The 20,964-nt window shown below is 31.4% G+C and overlaps 3 protein-coding genes and 1 long non-coding RNA gene across 5 annotated transcripts; 3 read left to right on the top strand and 1 right to left on the bottom strand.

The window, feature by feature from the left end:
* The first annotated feature begins 1,654 nt into the window (after positions 1-1,654).
* Positions 1,655-4,578, top strand: LOC100807746 (uncharacterized). The gene is made up of 4 exons (XM_003541865.4): positions 1,655-3,411; positions 3,615-3,869; positions 4,050-4,169; positions 4,265-4,578. Exons 1-4 carry the CDS (start codon positions 2,347-2,349, stop codon positions 4,325-4,327), a joined length of 1,503 nt encoding a protein of 500 aa, XP_003541913.1. The 5' UTR covers positions 1,655-2,346; the 3' UTR covers positions 4,328-4,578.
* A 1,700-nt stretch (positions 4,579-6,278) lies between these two features.
* LOC121173346 (uncharacterized) lies at positions 6,279-7,010 on the top strand. The gene is made up of 2 exons (XR_005888000.1): positions 6,279-6,576; positions 6,716-7,010. It is a non-coding gene; the product is annotated as an uncharacterized lncRNA (long non-coding RNA).
* Positions 7,011-8,778: 1,768 nt separating this feature from the next.
* LOC100807217 (pentatricopeptide repeat-containing protein At2g20710, mitochondrial) lies at positions 8,779-11,530 on the top strand. Its single transcript, XM_041008454.1, has 2 exons — positions 8,779-9,173; positions 10,005-11,530. Exon 2 carries the CDS (start codon positions 10,266-10,268, stop codon positions 11,226-11,228), a length of 963 nt encoding a protein of 320 aa, XP_040864388.1. The 5' UTR covers positions 8,779-9,173; positions 10,005-10,265; the 3' UTR covers positions 11,229-11,530.
* Positions 11,531-16,151: 4,621 nt separating this feature from the next.
* LOC100785491 (E3 ubiquitin-protein ligase RMA1H1-like) lies at positions 16,152-18,401 on the bottom strand. 2 transcript variants are annotated; one of them, NM_001317515.2, is made up of 2 exons: positions 18,109-18,311; positions 16,152-17,195 (listed from the first exon to the last, which is right to left on the bottom strand). In NM_001317515.2, exon 2 carries the CDS (start codon positions 17,149-17,151, stop codon positions 16,402-16,404), a length of 750 nt encoding a protein of 249 aa, NP_001304444.2. In that variant the 5' UTR covers positions 17,152-17,195; positions 18,109-18,311; the 3' UTR covers positions 16,152-16,401. The 2 variants fall into 2 exon arrangements, with proteins under 2 accessions (NP_001304444.2, XP_025980595.1); XM_026124810.2 differs by having other exon boundaries at positions 16,235-17,195; positions 18,111-18,401.
* Between the last annotated feature and the right edge of the window lie 2,563 nt (positions 18,402-20,964).

Genomic DNA, 20,964 nt, shown 5'->3' with positions numbered 1-20,964 from the left:
ATAAAATCTTCTAAGATTGAACTATACAGATTGAATCTTCAAATAAAACTTCTAAAATTACGTCTAAACTAAAAACAAATTGATTTACATGATCATATGCTAATAATACGAGATAATATAATATTTACATATAATTTCACATAGATTATGATAAAGAATAATGAGTATATTTCTTACTATTTGGAACAATTTCTGTTGGTCTTTATATATAGAAGGTAATTTATGCTTGAATTAATTCTACTTTTACACCTCTTTATAAAATCTCACTATCCTAACCTTAAGTCGTGACAATCTGCTTCAAAAAGTCATGACAATCCCTCTGGGATATATACCTCTAGCTTCGTATCTCATTTTGACACTTCCTCTACCTTTTTTTTTTTTTTTTAAAAAAAAAGTTTTATCTTCTTTTCTTTGATGAATCACAATACCACAAAATCATTTCAAAAGGATGCAAAAATATCGATTTGACTACTAATTTATCAATAACTCTGCTCGCTCCCACTCTCGATTTGAGATTATTTCCTAGAAGATTTGTTTGTTTTTACCCCTTGTCATCTAAGTTTTTTTTTTCTCAGTTATTTGGTATCTGTTGAACAAAAAAGGAAAATGTATTAGTTTTTTATTATAAAAAAGTTGTGTTTTTCTAAAACCAACACAACACAATAAATACATAAATTTTAGTTATGAAATTTTACAATGTGTTAATTTTGGTTTACCAGCTATCAAATTAAATAATAGAAATAATTTTGAAGTTATATAAGAATAAATAAATAGTTGTCAAATTGAACCAAACAAATCCTTGTTATCAATTTTGTTTGATTTAAATTTAATTTTGCTTTCAAATTGAATTACATGTTACTTTTATGTTTGATTTAGACGATTTTTTTAGTCTAAAAATCAAACTACATGTTGCAATGCGAACAACATCATGTATGAATTTAGTAAAAGTGTAAAACTGACTCAGGTTCTGATTGGAAGTTAAAATCAACTTTTGAAAAAGTTAAACGAAACTTTTTTATAAATTAATTTAAGTATAATCTAATTTAAAATTATGGAAGAAGTTTAAGTCATTTAACTTTCTTGTTTTTCTTCTTTAAGTATCTCTTAGAAGTTTTATCCATATAACCCTTTTTTTTTATATAGATACATATAGCACTCCCTAACATGGGATTTTACATCGCTGATAAAAAAGAAATGGGATTTTACCTTTTCAATATTTCCTTTTTTTATACATCGAAATGCACCATTATTTAAATTTCTTTCTAAGAATAAATAATTTTCAGAAACAAATTCAGTTCATATAAATGAATCACACGCGATGTTTAATTTTGATTTAATTGTTATCGAGTTAGCATCATCGTTATTATTAATATTTTTTGGTACAACATCGTTATTGATGATTGATAACAATATGTAATTAAAATAGAGTAGTAGGCTTTACTCGAAGAAAAAGAAAAGAAAAGAAAAGGCCAGGAATCTCCGTTCAAAATTCGAATCTACCCAATACATTTCGCTCTCGCTCCCACCTTATCCAAATAGCTTCAACTGGACTCCATCATCACCGTTAATCATAAAACAATAAACGGCCAGAAATGAACTTCACACACCGTTGCGGAGAGCCTTATTTACAATGATCAGTTAATTAATTAAAACTAATAAATGACCTGTGTTAAAGAAAAAGAGTCTCAAATTTCTGTTAATTTTAGTTTTCGTTTCGTATCACGCTTTTCATCTTCCTTCTTCCCTCACTTTCTCTCCCTCCAAACAGCGTGCAATTCTTCTTCTTTCTCTGCGATACATGGAGATGTCGTCAATGGAGGATTCGCGCTCCTACGAGATTCTCTCCACGGTTCTCGACGCTTTCCTCCGACGCGGACGATCTCCACGATTACCGAACAGTTCTATACCGATTGCCCCACGAATATCTCCTTTTACGCCCTCGTTTTAAGGTCCTTTCTTCGCTCTCCATATCTATTCGTTTATTTCGCTGTTTATGCTCGGAATTCCAACAGTAGGATATCGTTGACTCGTGATTTCCGTTTCATTCGTCAATCATGTGTTGTTAGTGACTTAGATTGGTTATTTGTCTCTGTGCGAAGTTTGGATATAGGAGAATTTTTAGTTTGAGTTAGTCTCGGAAAATGTTCTGTTATGCTATTTTAGGGTTTGGAACCAAGTCCGCAATGTCTCTGAAACCTTGATCTGGAATTTTAGAGAGATTCCTGTTAGGAGTTTCGTGGTTTTGGAATTTAAGAGAGACTCCTGTTGTGTTTGTGTTTTAATTTGGTTGTTGGAGATTGTTCGGTGTTGAATTTTGCGTTTGAGTGTTTGGTTGGGGAAATTTTAATGGCTGGAAAGTTGGAATTGGGGCCTCCGAAGTCCGATATTTCCAATCCGAAGGAACAAGCAGCGAGGAAGATACTGAAAATTGTTAGATCTCAAGGACATCCGTATGTTGAGTTGCGCGAGAACGGGAAAAAATTCATTTATTTCTGCACTTTGTGTCTTGCGCCGTGTTACAGTGATGATGTTCTGTTTGATCACTTGAAAGGTAATCTTCACAGGGAGAGACTATCTGCTGCTAAGGTTACTCTGCTTGGACCAAAACCGTGGCCTTTCAACGATGGTCTTGTTTTCTTTGATACTTCAACTGAAAGTGATAAAGAGTTGGAAGTTGCAGATAGTTACCGAAACAGGTTGTTGAAGTTTAACGACGATGACAGCAGTCTTGCGATTGTGAAGTTTGGTGAAGGGGTTCAGTCAAATGCTAAACCATGTTCGATTGAGGGTATGCAAGATGATGAGTGTGCATTAGTGATTCCTAATTTGCTGATTGGAGATGAAATATTTGATCTAAAAGTTAAAGAAGTTGGCTTGGGGAAGATTGCCGCAAGATTCCTTGAGAAGTGTCATGCTTTGAATGGGATTAAAAGAATATGGTGTGAATGGTTAGGCAAAGAAAGTAATGGTGAACGAGATGGTGTTGAGGTTCTAGAGCATGATTTTGCAGTTGTGATTTTTGCTTATAATTATGATCTGGGTCGGTCTGGTTTGCTTGATGATGTCAAGACATTGCTCCCTGTTTCTGCTGGCCAAAAGGGAAAGACTTCATTGTCTGACTCTGATGATGTTAGCGATTTTTTATGCAATCAGTATGATTCATCTGCAGAAGAGTCTTCTGATTCAAACAACTCCAGCTCACGATTGACACTAGATCAATTCAACAATCATCTTTGCACAAGGTTCATTTCAAGCAAGGCTTTGAGGAAAGAATTGAGACGGAAACAGCGGCTGGCAGCAGAGAAAGTGTGTAACATCTGTCAACAAAAAATGCTTCCTGGTAAAGATGTAGCAGCTCTTTTGAATTTGAAGACTAGAAGAGTAGCATGCAGCAGTCGGAATAGAACTGGGGTAAAGACAATTTTATTAATGTTCTGAATTCTGATTTTGTTTTTTATGTTAGTTTGTTGATAGTGAGGCTTGTATGGAATCTTAACATATTGAAACTTCATTGTATTCATATCATGCATATTCTGAACTTAATATATTGAAACTTCATTATATTCATGTTTCATTTACCGATTTACACAAGTTACATTGGCATTTATATGCAGGCATTTCACGTGTTCCATACATCATGTCTTATACACTGGATAATCTTGTGTGAATTTGAGATAATCATAAATCATTTAGTCCGTCCAAATATTAGACGAGTAGTGAAGAGAAAGGTTGCGTCAGATGGCGACAAAATGGGAAAAGAAAAAGATATAGGAAAACATATAAGAACTGTATTCTGCCCAGAGTGCCAAGGTACTGGTATGATCATTGATGGAGATGGGGTGGAGCAGCCAGAATTTTCTTTGTCGCAGGTTTGTTTATTACATCGATAATTCTTTGTTAATCATCAAGCTTATCTAGTATATAATCAATCCCTTTTCTCTTTTCATTTTTTTAGCACAAATACTTTTATTCCTGGTAAATATACTCGTCTTATGTTCAGAAAACAAGTTTATTTGGAATTTATCGGATATTACCTAATCTTCTTGCAGATGTTCAAATTCAAAATAAAGGCATGTGATGCACGCAGAGATTGGATCAAGAGTCCTGAAGTTTTGCAGAATTGCTCAACTGGGTTTCACTTCCCTTCACAATCTGAAGAGATATTTGAGGTCTTTAACATTTCTGCACTTATTACATTTAAATTAGATTTTCAATTGTATAATATCTTCTAATAAATTTATTGTGATTATTGCTTTGATTTCAGGAAAAAGTGGAACCCATAAATTTACTGCATTTTTATCGTGCTGATGATCAGAGTGGGGCATAACAACCGGGCAAACGTTTCGTATACATCTGAGTATATTGGTCTTATATTTTTAAGAGTTATGTGTAACTTTTTAGGTAAATGTTGGTCGATAGACTGGGTTATATAGCCTCATAGATAGTGACCAGATTAAATTGTGTATACCTGTTGCTAATGAGTGTGTGTAAGTGCACATTGCTTGATGCTGACATAGTGACCTATGTGTACATGGTAAAGAACAGATAACGTTCAAGAATGCCACCATTGTTGCCTCACTTTTTATTTCTGGATTATTTTTTTGCCAATATTGTAGTTATTCCTTGGTAAACACTGGATTGCAAGCAAGTATTAAACAATAGAGATTCCGTGTTTGAATGAAGGGTTTGTCTAATTAATCCTATGTAAAAATGGAGTTAAACAACATTTTGAATAATCAAATAGAATTTTGACAATTATTAAAATTCTATCATTAATGTTAGGACTATGACATTTAATGCATTATTTAAAAAAAAATTCATGTTATTTATGTGTAAAAATTTAAATTTTATATTTTTTAATTAAAAGTTAATAATTAAAATTATAATAAAATTATAAATATTAAAATCTTAATGATTATTTTTTAATTCAGCTTAGGTAAATAGTTTTCATTTATTCTACAACTTCTAAGTATAATACTTCAAATATTTTTTCAACATTTTCATTATAATTTTTAATTAAAATTTATAGATCGTAAAAAGTATAACTTTTAATTAAAAGGTATAGATAAAAATTATAAACGTTAAAATTATAGCCATATATATTTTTCCTTAGGTGAATAAAGAATATAATGATTAAAAAAATAATTGTTAAGATTTTAATATTATATAATTTTGTTAGATATATATTTATGTACATAAATGATATGAAAAAGAAATTAAAGATGAAATATTAGATGTCATAGTTATAAAATTAATGATTGAATTTAAAATAAGACAATTTTCTAAATCCTATTGATTATTAAAATCAGGATTGCTTAATTTCATTTTTATTTGAAGATAGAATTTGTTTTTAAGATGAAAATTATACAATTTATGTACAACTAATTTTTATTTAAATTGAAAGAAGTTATTTTCATGTCCCTTTAGCTAGGGTGTATGTTAATAATGTTATTTGAGAAAGAAAAGGATGGGAACGGAAGAGTGAAAAAATCTTAGATGTAAATGCGTCATACCACAAGAAACAAGACAACTTACCAAGGTTGGTTTAGTTGGAGGGGCAATAGTTTGGAGAATTTAAACCATTTTGGTCCTTCAAGTATCACTTTCTCTCCTAAATATTTTTAAAGTAATAAAATTGTATAAAATGTTTTTAAAGTATTGAATGTCTATACTTTAATCCTTGAATTGGTATATTTTACTAATATTCAGGGATTAGTATAAAGAATTTTTTAATATTTAGAATGCTAATTAGCTTGATTCTTATATTTGAGGAATTTATTTAGGATAAAGAATAATATTTTAATGATGAAATTGATCCCTTATTCTAGTTTTTTGCTGCTGTTTATTCTAGTTTGGATAATGTCTTAGGTTCAAATTCCATTATTATTAATTTCTAGTATAAAAAATGAAAAGATAAAAAAAGAGAGGCATTAACAAAGAGTGATATTAAGCGGAAATGGAAATTGTCTATCATCAGACAAAAGTATATGCTCCATTAAGGTTCTGACAACATGGAAAAAAGAGGAAATGGATTCTTAAAAACGCAACCAAGAAGCGAGTATTTTGCTTGCACGTTTGATACGTGCACTTATTTGTCAGTATATATATTCACGTCAAGTCCCAAATTTATGCACAAGCAACTACCCATGCAAAATCTACATGAATCAAGTAAAGGTGTTTGGATGCACGTTTTCCCCCTCCTATTTTAGCTAGTCTATCATGGATCAAGTCCCAAATTTATGCAGAAGCTAGCTACCATATATGTAATATGTTGGTTTTGCAAGAAGTCTATCATATATGACATGAATTTACACTTAGCTGACGATAAACCGAGTAAAATAAATTACAAATTAAGAAGTCTATCATATGATACTCCAAATCAAACAAATGGCAAAGCGTGCAGATTGAGAATTTTATAACTATATATGTTGACTTTTAAACATTCCAGGATGCAGATGAATCATATGCCGGCAAGTACAAGAAAATATTAGCTGCATGCATGCAATCCCAGTTCACAAAGCCGGCGGGCACAGTTAATTTGGTGCATGGTGACTTTGTTCCAAGCTTCAATTATATGTATATATAAGTCATAGGCACAATACAATTACAAATACAATGGCATATTATTCTTATTACAGGCACCAAAGCAAGAAGTTGATATGGTTCTTAATGTTTGTGTTTCTTGTTTTTTCTCTCATGGAAACTTCATTGACAGAAGGAAGGGAAGTTTATCGCTTGAAAGATATAGGAAGATCAAGAAGTCAAGTTGAAAATGGAGGACAAATGAAAAGGCTCGAAACCCTTGCAGAGTTGCTTCCAAGAGGCCCTGTGCCACCTTCAGCACCAAGTCCTGACATTAACTGATCCATGCTAGTGTCCCATTTGTCTATCTGCATTGTTGGCTGTTACAATTTACATAAATTTTGAACTTGTCTTTATCAGTTTTTTTTTTTTTTTACAATGTCTTTATTGTTGTGTTGTGTATACAATAATTTAATATTTTGTGTTAATCTCTCTCTATTTCATCATTTATTACATTTATCTGGAGCTAACTTAATTGATTCAACATGTGAGGGTTATAAATTTTTTATATCATATTTAATTATCATGGATAAAAAAATCTTTTATAATATTTCATATTTTTGTTCCCCTTTTTTTCATTAGTTGTAAAATTTCGTATACCGTACGTACAAATTATTGTTCAAATAATATTTTTCTGAATTTATCAATAATAGTTTATGTGGACCAGTTAAAAAATGGATACAGGTACTTAGTTAACCAAGAAAGGATAACACGAGTAAAAAATTTCCCAGGGGAATTTTGGGAATTGCTATTTTCACTCCCTTTCATACTAAAGCACTCCCCTTCTCAATTTTTGTCCCCAATCTACCCCACACTAAACACTAAACACACCCCTCCTCTCCCTCTCGTGTAATTCTAAAAAGAAGAAAAAACTCCCGCACCTGCACCAGATCTACACTCTTGTATTCACACATACGATGCTCTACATTAATATTAATAAGTATAACAAGAAAAATCAGAAAAGTATTTTTTCATAGGGTCTTACTCAATGATCATGACGATATATATTAGCGTATGTCTTTTTTTAGGCAAAGGAATAACTTTATTAATGAAAGTAAACCTGGAATAGATGACCCAACCATGAAACAGATACATCATACATGATAGAGGTTACAAAACATATACCAGTATCACCCCTCAAGCTGCAATATTACATATTCCAAATTCTCCGCTGCTACTTAAAATATTACAGTTAGCATAAACAAATTCCCCCATCAAAACTCGCATGCACCAGGCCAACTATCCCCTATTCACGTTAACGTTGCAGCAATAGCATGTTTATAACATCTCTTAAAAGCTTCATGTATCAGACCCCGAAAACCACACCACTACATCGAATACAAACTCAGAGAAAAACACTTTTTTCTGTTGGATCGATATCACTTTTGGTAGCCAATACACAACAGCCCGAGCTTGTAATTGTCGCCGTTTGTTTATTCTTTAAGTGAATAATTGTTGTCGTTTTGTTGCCTTCTCGTGATTATTCTTTAAATGAATAATTGTTGCAGTTCTTTAAATGAAGTCAATTTTGGGCAGTGGTTATTCTTTGGGTAGTTCAATTGGGGTTTTAGAGTTTGAATGTTGTCACAGCTGCAACAGTACTGTTTGGAAAAACATCGCAGATGAGAGGGAGTGTGTGTTTTGTTTTATATATTTATGGAAAATAATCTGCGAGGGGAGTGTGTTTTGCAGGGTAATTTGGAAAAAGAATGATAGAAAGGGAGTGGATTATTATAAAGAGAGAGTGGATATAGCAGCTGCCAGAATTTTTGTTAAAAAAAAAAATCTCAGTTAGATATTGTTGGTAAAGCCATGTACCCCAAAATAGAATGTCATTAATTAACACGATCATTTCTATGAAATATAATATCATAATGTTATAAATCTAATAAATAAAAATAAAACACCACTACTTAACATTCAAAATACACAAAAATTTAAATTAAATATATCATAATATATACTTAGACTTAAGTTTCAATGATATACAAAAATATTCATGAATAATAACAAATTCACTTCTAAAAAAGATATTACGAAATACCTTAAATCAATTTTTCATTTTTTTGTAAAAATTAAAATGATATCATACTAAATATTTTTTATTACCTTGTGAATCGATTTTTGGCTGATATATCTGATTGTTTTTTACTAGTTATTTTAATATCGGTTTGTGGTTGTTCAATAGCCTGGGCCTGCAGCCCATTTCCTAAATAAATAAAAAAATCCAAGAGAAAAATAAAATTCGTGCTCTACCCTCTGCATACTGAAGCAAGTGCTGAGTGGTGATGACTGATGAGAGTTGAGAGCGGCGAGCAATAACAAGAAAAATGATGCTAATCCGATCAAAATGCAAACTTGTGAAAATGTGTGGTGTTTCTGTTTGTGGGTCTCTCGGAATGTGCATGTACTCGACGGAAAGCGTGGTGGCGAGTCTCGAAAATGGCGTGTTTAAGAATGGGGACCCATTGAGTTCAGTGAGTCCCATTCTAAATCAATGGGTGGAAGAAGGCAGAGAAGTCACCAAACTTCAGCTCGAAGATCTCGCTTACCGCCTCACTCAATCTCGTCGCTTCACACATGCCCTTCAGGTAATTTCACATTTGCCCTTTTTCATGGACTAATTTCCACTATTAAATGTGTATTTGGTGTCCATGTAGTGATTTTCATCATTCATGGATTAATGGAATGTTTATTTAGGTTGTGTTTGGATTGAGGTAAAGTGGTGGAATGGATGGAGTGAATTGGAATAGAATGATGCCATGCCAGGTTTTGATGTTTTGTTTTGAGGAAACTTTTTTACTGTATAAAATTTTGCTACAATTACACAGCCTCAAAATTTTACGTACAGTTTTTTCATGAGGAACTAAAACTTACGTGAGAACAACCATAAGAACCAAATGAATATAGTTTACCTTAGTTTTGTTTTTCCCGTTTCGTGGATACAATACAATGAAATGGTAATTTTATTCCATTTCATTCTATTTCACTTACTATTAGATATCCAAACATAACCTTAGCCTTTTAGTCTTGGTGGTTTTTAATGATAGAGAACTAAGAGAAGCTGATAGAGAGAGGTAGAATTAGAAATCCAAGTTGTGTTGAACTCTATTTCAAGTTGCTTGGATCCTTGTGTGCTTAGTTGGTTACTGAAGTGTGTTTGGTTCTGTGGTGCGGTGAAAGAGATGCAATTATTTTTTCATGTTCGTGGGCACTGAAACTCATTGTAGCTTTCAGATTTCTATGTAAGAAAATGTGATTTTTGTGGTGCCACTACGGAACCAAACTCACATTAAGTTTGCTGTATTGCATTTGATCCCCTTAAAATCAAGGGTCAAGGAAATATGCTTTTAGTTACTTAGTTGGTGATATTGCACTTGACCCCTTAAAATCTAGAGTGAAGGAAATATGGTTTTTGTAAGGTGTTGGAGTGGATGAGCAATGAAAGGAACTATGAGTTGTCTCCGGGAAGCATTGCTAAACAGATCAACCTGATATCAAAAGTCCATGGCCTTGAACAAGCAGAGAGATATTTTAGAGGCATCCCTGATGATAAAATTGAGTTCAAGATCTATGCTGCTCTTTTGAGATGCTATGCGGAACATAAATCTGTGGAGGAAGCGGAGGCTGTCATGAAATAAATTAAGGAGTTACATCCTGTGAATATAACTCCATGTTGTAATATGATGTTGGAACTCTATGCTAAGAAGGGTAAATACGAGAAATTGGATAGGTTGATGCAAGAAATGAAAGAGAAAGATATCTGCAATGCTAGTACATACACGATTCGGTTAAATGCATATGTGGTCGTCACAGACATAAAGGGGATGGAGAAGTTACTTATGCAAATGGAAGCTGATCCCGTGGCAACTGTGGACTGGTATACATACATGACTGCAGCTAATGGTTATCGGAGAGTTCACAATTTTGAGAAGGTCGCGGAAATGTTAAAGAAATCTGAGCATTTAGCCAGAGGCAATACTAGGAGGCTTGCTTTTGAATCTATTCAAACTATGTATGCTATTATTGGGAATAAGGATGAGGTTTATCGACTTTGGAATATGTGCACAAGTCTTAAGAAACCCAACAACTCAAGTTACATACGTATGTTAAGCTCATTAGCGAAGCTGGATGAAATCGATGGGGCTGAAAAGATTTTGGAAGAATGGGAATCCAAATATGCAAATTTTGATGTCAGAATTCCAAATTTGATGATCAGTGCTTATTGTAAATGGGGTCAGTTTGATAAGGCTGAGGCCTATATCAGGAGGCTTTTGGATGGTGGCAAGCAATTAGATGGAAGAACATGGGACCGATTGGCATGTGGCTATAAAGCAGGTAATGATATGGAGAAAGCAGTTCAGGCAATGAAGAAAGCAGTCTCGAAAAATCTAGGAGGAAGGAGGCCAGACCCCTTTACTCTGGTTGCGTGTGTTAAATACCTGAAAGAAAAAGGAGACTTGGATTTAGCCCTTGAGATTCTTAAGTTATGCATAGAGAACAGCCATATCTCAGTCACTTCCTATGATGGACTGTCAAGTTATGTGCATAGTGAAACCCCGGATACAGGACCCCTTGATCTTATCAAAGGAGATTATCAAATGTTTGAAAATGAAAACACTCAACTTCTTGATGGGGAGAACTAATGGTTGAATCTAAAAGGTGGGAAGAACTGCATTATTTGTAAAGGATTTGTCAAATTGTTCCCAGGAAAATAATTTATCTAACTCTAGCACTAGCCATAGCTGATAGCTCTGTTTTATTTTCCTTTTAAGTGTTTTTAGAGGCTCGGTTGCTACTTTCATCATTACGTTCCAGTGATTGAATTAGCATCCTAATATATTCACTGTCATAATATTATCATTTAACCAACTTAGATTGTGGCTCAATAGGAGGATTATATTTGTTAGCTTGTAGAATTATTTCATTAATCTATGCAAGCTCTCTACCTCTTCCTCTTCCTCTTGTGAACTCTATTTTCTCATGCAAATTAGATTTCATTAAGCATTAGGAAATTTAATTTCTTATAAATAAAAAAGTTTTGATGCATAAATTTTCGGTATCCTGAAGCAAGAGCTTCATCACTTATATGCTTACCGAGACACTTCGTTTTAAGCAGTATGGAGAGTATTCCCTCTCAACTGAGAAATTGGATTTGGGTTCGGTAAAATATGCGTTGAAAGATCGTTGTTTGCATAAATGAAATTTAATAGCTCAACTCATGTAAATCGAGCCGTAAAGTGAATTGGATTATAAGGTTTTGTTTAATTCTCTTTTCATTCATTTTTTTAAAACTGTTTCAGTTGTTTGATTTCCTTCTCACTTTTTTTTTGGTCTTAAAAACTACTACTTTTTTTGAAATAGTTCTGTACTGCTAAACAATTAATTTCTCATATAAAATCTATTAGGTTTTTAAAATTGTTTCCAAAATAACTGTTTTAAAAGCCAAAAAACAAAAATAGTTAGAGTTGGCCTGTTTATTCATCAATTAATTTAATTGACATTTTAATTGTGCTCGATTATTTTTCTTCTTCTTTGGTAAATGAAAATAATTGTATCTATCTGTCGAGTAATTTCGCTGATGGATCCTACTGTGCAAATTTTACTTGTTACTTGTTATATCTTTTTCTTTCTACAATATAAGAGATTAAGAAGAAGAAAAAGACTAACAATAAACGGAGCTGGAAATGGTTTTAACAACTTAACTTATTTATTATATCTTTATCATTATTTAATTGGAGAATTGTATGCATTCTCAACCAGAGCAAGTATTTCAACGAAATAGGATGTAGGGGAGACTTGTGGGTTAGTGTAGTGCTATTTGAACAATGATGAATAAGATGATATTAAATATTTAAATGTGAAGAATCAATTAACTGCACGTGAATCTAAAAGGAAAATGTTTCTGTGATACCGCGTAACCTTGAAAGTCAAAACCTATCAGTGTTATGAAAAAATTTCGACACAGATTAAGTGATTTTGTTTAAAGTCAAAATCTTCTATATTAAGTGACAAAATCTGAATTCTCAAATTGATTTAAGGGCTAAAGTAAGTGGCTTCATAGACAACATCCATATCTCAGTAACTTCATATGATAGAATGGTAAGTTATGTTGATAATGAAATTCAGGATACATAACCCCTTGATTTTATTAAAGGAGATTATCAAGTGGATGAAAATGAAAACACGTAGCTTCTTTTAAATTGGAAAAGTGATGGTTGAATCTAAAAGGTAGGCACAACTGCATTATTTGTACAGGATGTGTTAAAATTTTCCAAGAAAGAATAAATTGTGTAGCTCTAGCACTAGGCATATAGCTTATGGCTCTGTTTCTTTTACTCTGATTGTTTTTAGAGGCTCAGTTCCCACTTTCATCATTATGTTCCAGTGATTGAATTAACATTCTAATTAACCAATTTAGATTGTGGCTGGATAGGAGGATTTTAATAGTTAGCTTGTAGCCATTATTCCATTAATCTATGCTAGCTAAGACTAGCTCTATAGTACCTCTTTCTCTTGTGAACTCTATTTTTCCAAGCAAATTGTATTTTATTAAGCATTAGTAAATTTAATTAACTACAAATAATATAAGTATTTGGGGCCTAAAATTTTGGCTTCATCAGTTTAAAGTAGTAGTCCTTCTCGAGCAAGAAATTGGATTTGGGTTTGGTAAAATAAGCGTTGAAAGATCTTTGTTTTCTTAAATGAATTTACACAGCTCAACTCAAATTAAACGAGATCATGAATAATTCGGGCTTAATTGATTTTCTTCTCACTTTTAAAGACTGTTTTTAAAAATAATTTTCCAATATTCAATAATTAATTTTTCATCTAAAATTTATAAGATTTAGAAAATTATTTTCAAAAAACAAGTGTTTTAAAAACCAAAAATAATAATAATTAGAGGAAGTCTCCTCATTTTTAACTATAACAGAGTTGTTCCTTCCATTAAATTTTTTTCATACGCAAGAATCAAATTACAAACCTCTGATGACTTGTTTAAGGAATATAATTAAGTACTCAAACCAAATGATTATTGGAAAGAAAGTTAAATTTGAAAATGGTCACGGTTAGGTAATTAAACTCCATCCTTTAGTTCTTAATGATTTATGGAATCCAGTTTCGTAACCAAAAGATGAGTTTAGAAGTGGGGTGGTGGTGGAGGCAATAAAAAGATGTAGCAACTTCATTTCAACATTTAGCAAATATATGCACACACCTTCTCCGTGTGGCTTTCCAGATGGTGATGGCAGGTAATTAATCGCCATCCATAATCCAGTGTAAGTTTGAAAAAGATTTTGCAATAATACGTAACCACCCTTTTAACAAAACCTATTCTAGAAGCAGTTTACGTAATAAAAAAATAAAAATATCTGTATGCCCAGTGGACACTCCAATTTCAGCCTTTAATTTGAAGTTTAAATGAAGGAGACTGCTTTATGAGTCTACGAGTCTTTCTGCTAATTAGAAGTTATTCCTCAACCACTTTAATAATTAGGCCAAGGAGTCACTTTCATTTAACAAAACAATCTTTTATGATGATTTCCAATTTAAGTCCCATGTCCCATGGCCAGCATTTATAAATCATAATGTTATGTTTTTAAGGACCAAAATTGGGAAGGCTTCATAAATCATTAATCTTTGCGTCTGGTTTGGTTTGGGAACATCCTATTCTCTGCTTCACCCAAATTTATTTTCTGTTGCTGATTCAACTCATTTGGCGTTTCCTATATTGTATATACATATTGCTTTCTTTCCTCCTCGATTTTTATTAAATAAAAGGTAAAATTTAACATCAAATACATCTCACTTCTAATTGATTAAAACATATTAACAAGTGCATTTTTCCTTACTCACTTTATAGATAATAGGTCTGTCTGGTTATTTTGAGTTCTGACAGAGAATTTTAAAAGAATTGATGTTGAAAATGAAAACATTGATTTTTTAAAAAGTGATTCTAGAATAATTATTTTTTGTTTGGATAATACAGTGAAAAAAATTGAATTCTACTCACTAAACCAACTCTATTTACTACAAAATTGATGCTGATAATCAAGAAAACTTACTAAACATACATTGTTACTATTGTAAAACCTGATTTTAAAGGTTGGAAATCTGAATTTTATCTGCAACCAACTTGAATTTAAAAACTAGAAACGTAAGTGGACTTCATCCATTTTCCCCATTCCCTTATCATCTTTTTCTCTCTCTTCTGTAAAGTAGAAAGAAAAGTGATTTTCTTGCAACAAAAGCAGAGTAAAGAAGTGTTTTAAAAGGCTTACTTGGACAGGCGAACTCCTAATTTTTTAAAATTTATCTTAATAAAATTTACAAATAAACTCTCATTTGATAAAAACTTAATAAATAAACACAAAATTCAATTGTTTATTCAAAGGTAGCATAAATATCACCTAGAGAGTCTTTCTTTTTCAAAAATAAATATTCATTAAAATATTAACAAAATTCATTTTGGTTAACATTAATTTTAAAATGACATGAATTATGTTTAAATGATTTTATTATAAAAATGGATTAGTAGTAAAACTATAATTTTTTCTATTGAACGCTAAAGCTTCTTAAACTCATTAAGAGGAATCACAATTGAAATATTAAAATTGTTCCTTATTAACTTTTGAAAATCACATGTGAAATGTTGAATCAAACATGTTATTAAAATTACTTTAAATTAGAATCAATTTTTTATCATAAAACTAAACATGTAAAATGTTAAGAAGTCGGACATTATCACCTGACTTAATTTTTAAGATACAATTTATATATATGTTAGACAATTTCTTTTAATATTAATTAGTTTTAAGATGATAACTAAGTATCAAAACCTATATAGCATCTTAATTCTTCTTGCCTATTCAGGTAAGTTTGTCTATTCTAGCACAACACTGTAAAGGGGTATTAGGAAATACGACAAACATCATTCTAAAAAGTCCAACATAAACCAAACACGCATTAACTCCTTTAGGATGACTACAATGGGCTAGAAGAAAAAATATATTACAATAAAATCACGTTAAGATCTCATTATAAGTATTTTAATCCTGCGACACGGAACTCTTGAATTTATTAAGACATCCAATTCCTGCCTTCACTCATAAGCAAAGCCGACCTACGCTGAATCCAAGTAAAGCATGCAAGCTAATATAACTTCCCTCTTCTGCTATACAGAACTTTGGACAGTATATCCCAACAAAAAAGAAATCTGGAAATGTAAATGTAAATGCAAACTTAGGGCGAACATCAATTTCAGAGCTTATAAAAATAATATATGAACCAAGAAGGTCCAGCACAGTATCAGTTAGAAGATGACTAAGTTGTTTAACCATGCTAAAGAGGTTTGGTTCTTTGGTCATGTGTGTGAAAAAGATTTTGTTAGAAGAAACAAAACTCATTTTGGTGACCTCTACCTTCAAGGGTTTGTCTCATGTTTCTGGCTATGAGGATACCTTGCTTCAAGCAAAAAGAAAATAACATGATCTGTCCATAAATTTTCTGTACATATTTCAATAAACTCTTCAGAATAACTAACGAAAACAAACAGCTTATAATTTATATGACAGATTGACAATAGTTTAACCTTATTTTTTCTTCGATTATAGAAACAATTTATACGGAAACGATTATCGTATGATAAGCATTTACTCAATATGTCCTTAATTAAGCTATGTACCCAAAAGGGCCTATTAGTTACAGATATCTCTCTCATCATCAAACAACTTCTGAGTATATGATGCATCTGGCAGAATCTGCATACTGCTTGTATTCTATACAGGGATGTATTGCACAAAAAATATGCAATAGCAGTCAGAATAAGAGAAGGCACAAAACAATGCAACAAAGGAGGAAAAAAGTGATTCTATTGAGTGATCTATCAACTTGCATTAAATGCCTTCTGATCCTCGGATTACTGTTCCTTGAAAGATCATAAGAATTCGGGTATGTATATGTGTTAGTCATCTGGTTCCCAAAGACCCTTGCATATATCATCTCACCAAAGACTCCATATGTTGTATCAAAAGCATTTGCTAGTGAACCACCTGTGTTGAACATTGAAGTGTAACTGCCAGGAATTGAGTTGAATTGTTGAGGATGATTCGGATAATGGCGATGATAAACGTGAGAAATAGGTGGGGAAACAGTTGCGGAATCAAGTGTAGGACCAAGGGGTCTTCTTGGTATGACAACCCCTACTTGGTGGCCTTTGCCTTTAGATGGTAACACGGTTTGGCCGCGGCCGTATAGTGGAACAAGGGACGACTGTGAGATTTCTGATTTGCAGACTGGACATTGTTGCTTCTCTTCTTCATTTTCAGAAGAGGCAGTTTGTAAATTAAGCCATTTGTAAATACAGGGCCAGCAGTAGAGATGGCCACAAAGAGTGACCACTGGATCTTGCACACACTCCAGGCATATGTTGCAATCAAAGCCACCAGAGGCATTTCTATCCGAATCTGCAATATCGTCACTGCCACATTTCCATGTTTCGAGAGACGATTTATCTTCCAAGGAATCCAACTGGGGCACAGCCTCATCAAAATACTGGTCTAAGGCCATTTCTCTTTTTATCTTACAAAGTCTTCTCTGAAGAGTGCCAGATTCTGAAAAACAAAGTGTGAGAATTGTAAGTGTCTGCTAATAGATAATCCCTCCTCCATAAAGAAGTTTCATCAACACAATAAGATCTAAAAAGTTTTAAAATAACTAAATCAGTAAACAATTTAATAAGGGAAAAAAATCCTAGAAACTGTGTAAATAAAAACAAAATTGCATTCAGAACAAGACATTCATGCTTTATTATAAAGCTCTATACAACACCGCTAGACAATCAGTGTGAATTTTGTTTTGACATCTTCAATTCCCAGAACCTCTTCAGCAAATTCTAATATAAAACCATTGGCTAAATCGTTCCAGTGGAAATTTTCAGAAATTCCAATGGCGATTAAATCTCTCTCCAATAATCATTATTGAATAATCAACGAACAATGGACCCTATACTGAAAAACAAAGACCAGGGTGCAATCCACTGAAACAATTTAAGCATCAAATCAAACTTGTTGAATTGAGAAAAATAAAATCATGAGAAGGGTAAAAAAGCAACGGTGACCAGCCAAAAAAAATACCTTAATAGGCACAAAAAAGTGAACAATAACAAACGTTGATGGCAGAAAGAAAAAGAAGGGTCTAAAACTCCATGATTTTGAATATAAAGGGTCAGAAAAAGAGAATACTAGGTTTCAGTTTTCAACATAAACCTCTGCAAACGCCATTAAAAAAGATGCAACAAACAAACCGTGATTGAAAATAATAGGCAGACGATCGAGTAAAAGACAAAGCTTTCCCTGATAATTAGGAAAAAAGAAACATGTTTTTATTGAAGATTTGAATACCCAGATGAACCAAAGAGCCAAAGGAAAAAAAAAACACAACCCAATTGAAAGCACCCCATGACAGTAGCAGAGAGAGAGGGGGGGGGGGGGGGGGGGGGGGGGGAGAAGGGTATGAGATACTTACACGGATAAGAGAATTGGGGAAGAGGAGGAGTGGTATGTTGAAGGGTGGAACAAGTGCAGGCTCTGAAGAAAGCGTGGAATGTGAATGAATGAATGGAAGAAGGAAGAAGGAAGAGAATGCTATTTTTATTTTAAAGGAAATATTGGAGTCAGAGCAAGAGAAGAGAAACTTCAACAATCAACAGTAGCTTCCATCAAGCTTCTACCACTGGTACGGATTAATCATTTTTTATAAGAGAAAATAAAAAATAAAAAACCCAACGCCGCGGCTTGCCCACCGGTTTACCAATTTCTCTGATGCCTAATCCTAAATTTCTGGTTTCTTTTAACATGTAATAGTAGTATATGATACGGTGAGAAAAATAAGTTTAAAGTATACCAGTATATATTTAAAGAGTGTAACTCATTTTACAACACAATTTATATGAAAATTATTAAAAAAATCTGAGTTGGATTTTTTTATAACACATTCTTAGTGAGAGTATTATACAAATATATGTTCTATAAGGTTATGATTGAAACTTAGGAGTGACAAAACACGAGTTAGACCTACTAGGTTAACTTGTTTTGATCTTTTCTTGAAAGTTGGATTGGGATTTTTAATTCATCAATCCTCTTTAATTCATTCTGTTTTGATCCGGTAAAAATAAGTTAAAAATAAGTTAAAAGAAAAAATTAGGCGGGTCAATATGTTAATCAGATTTTTATCTTTTAAAAAATTAATATTTATTTTGATATTTTATACATACATTATTAATTTTTAATTAGTTTTTTTATTTAAATAAAATATTATTCAAAATTTAAGGTAATGCATTTAATTATTTCAGTAAGTATTTATTATTTAATATTTATAAAATTTAAAATGAATTAAAGTCAATTAAAATATTATTTATTTATTTATTCTTAATATTTTAGATTTGATGGATCAAACCGCTAATCCGACCAAAAATAGAATAGATGGTTACTTTTAATTCATATATAAAATGTGAAGTAAAATACTATTTATTTTATTAAAATAAAAGTTTTTTTAACTTAAAAAATTTAAACAAATTGTTTCTTTTTATCAAAAGGTACGAGTTAATCTATAAAATTGTGTATTTTGTTTGTTTGGATATGAAATTAAGGCTCAAGGTTTTTCTTTATTTGTATGCATAGAAAATTAAAGAAAATTTTATTATAGAATAATTGTTTCTTTGTATCAAAAGGTGTAAGTTGATTTATAAAATGGTCTACTTTATTAAAGAAAATTGTGTACTAGTTACGTAAATATTATATGGAAATCAACTAAAAAAAAAGTGCCTAATTGAAAAATGAAAATATTGGAAATTCTACTCTATAAACTGTATTCTAATTCATCCTAAAAAATTATAATACTTTTTAACTTAATCATAATCTTAGAAAATCCTAATACATGGTGATATGATCACTATGTTCTCGTACTTCATTTTCTTTATTTAATTGAAATACTACTTACCTTATTCAATTAATTCTAATTGCTGTATAATGAAAATAAATTCTCATAAGAATACTAATTAAGGTCATCTCTAACGTCAATATTTCGAATTAAGCAACATATTTCAACTAAATATATCAGTGGAGTAAGTGATTTGACATTCTTTATACAAGCACTTGTTTATATAAACAACATATTGCTTGATAAATTTTAAGGAAAAAATGTTTTCTTATATACCTTAGGATTCATAAAATTAAATTAAGTAATTTTTTTTGGCAATCTTAATACTGAAATAAATTTTCTGTATAATGCTAAAATCTATATGACATTATTATAGGATCACAAAATTAAAATAAGTAACCAATTTAAGAATCCATGCATTATAAATGCTTAAAAAGAGACATTACATTTAAATAAATCATATCATCGTTATTCATTAGTACCAAACAAAATCCCAAGGGCCTAATTTAATAGAATTTAGAGCATGGCAAGATTACGATTAATTAAACCATATTTTGTATTTATCATCTAATATTTGTCTTTAGACAAAATATTTGTAATATATAAAAGTAAATTATAAGTGTACAATATTATATTTATTTAAAATATAATTTCAAAAGTTATAAATATACAAAGTAGGTTATGATTTTAAAGCACACATAATTTGCTGCAAACATTTAAAAAATATTAATTATCTCTATTTGAATAATCAATTTTTAATTACCTTAAAACATATATATTGACCATAATTTCCTTAAATAATTCAAAATTAGAATATATATAGGCATATTTTATGAATTAAGAAATAAAATAAAAATTTATTATAATCACCTAAATTATTATAGATATGTTTTATGAATTAAGAAATAAAATAAAAATTCAATTGTATTTCGGTAGAAAAAAATGAATGTGAACAAAAAAAATCAATTTGCAAATGGTCTAAAGTTAAATCATGTGACATACGATTCGGCCTTAAAAAATGAGAACAAAAAGGAACAACAACCGAAGACTTATCCAAGACGCAAAAACAAATTATTCTAAACAGAACATCGAATAAAGATTGGTTATCGTCGTTATCCACAGAGAAATATAAATAATACAGCAGATGATGATATACCTAACCTCACAAGTCACACCGACAACGTTCTTTTTATTAACATCAAGGTAAAAATGGTTTCATTTCGCGTCATCCACGTTCTCCTTACAAAGAAATTATATTTGCGTTTCTGCTCCAATTTTTTTAAAAGTCAACTGAAACGTGCATGCTACTTAAATTTAATATTATTTTCTTCTGTTAAAGAAAAGTAAAAAAATGAAAAAAATAATCTTTTATTTTAGTAAATAGTCACTTTTTGCCTTGAATGTATAAATAAATGTGTCTCTTAAAGATGAAAATATAAAATT

The sequence above is a fragment of the Glycine max genome, chromosome 13 (assembly GCF_000004515.6).
Source record: "Glycine max cultivar Williams 82 chromosome 13, Glycine_max_v4.0, whole genome shotgun sequence".
Lineage (NCBI taxonomy): Eukaryota > Viridiplantae > Streptophyta > Magnoliopsida > Fabales > Fabaceae > Glycine > Glycine max.
The sequence above is the reverse complement of the archived record's forward strand: the minus strand, read 5'-3'. Positions and strand labels throughout refer to the sequence as shown.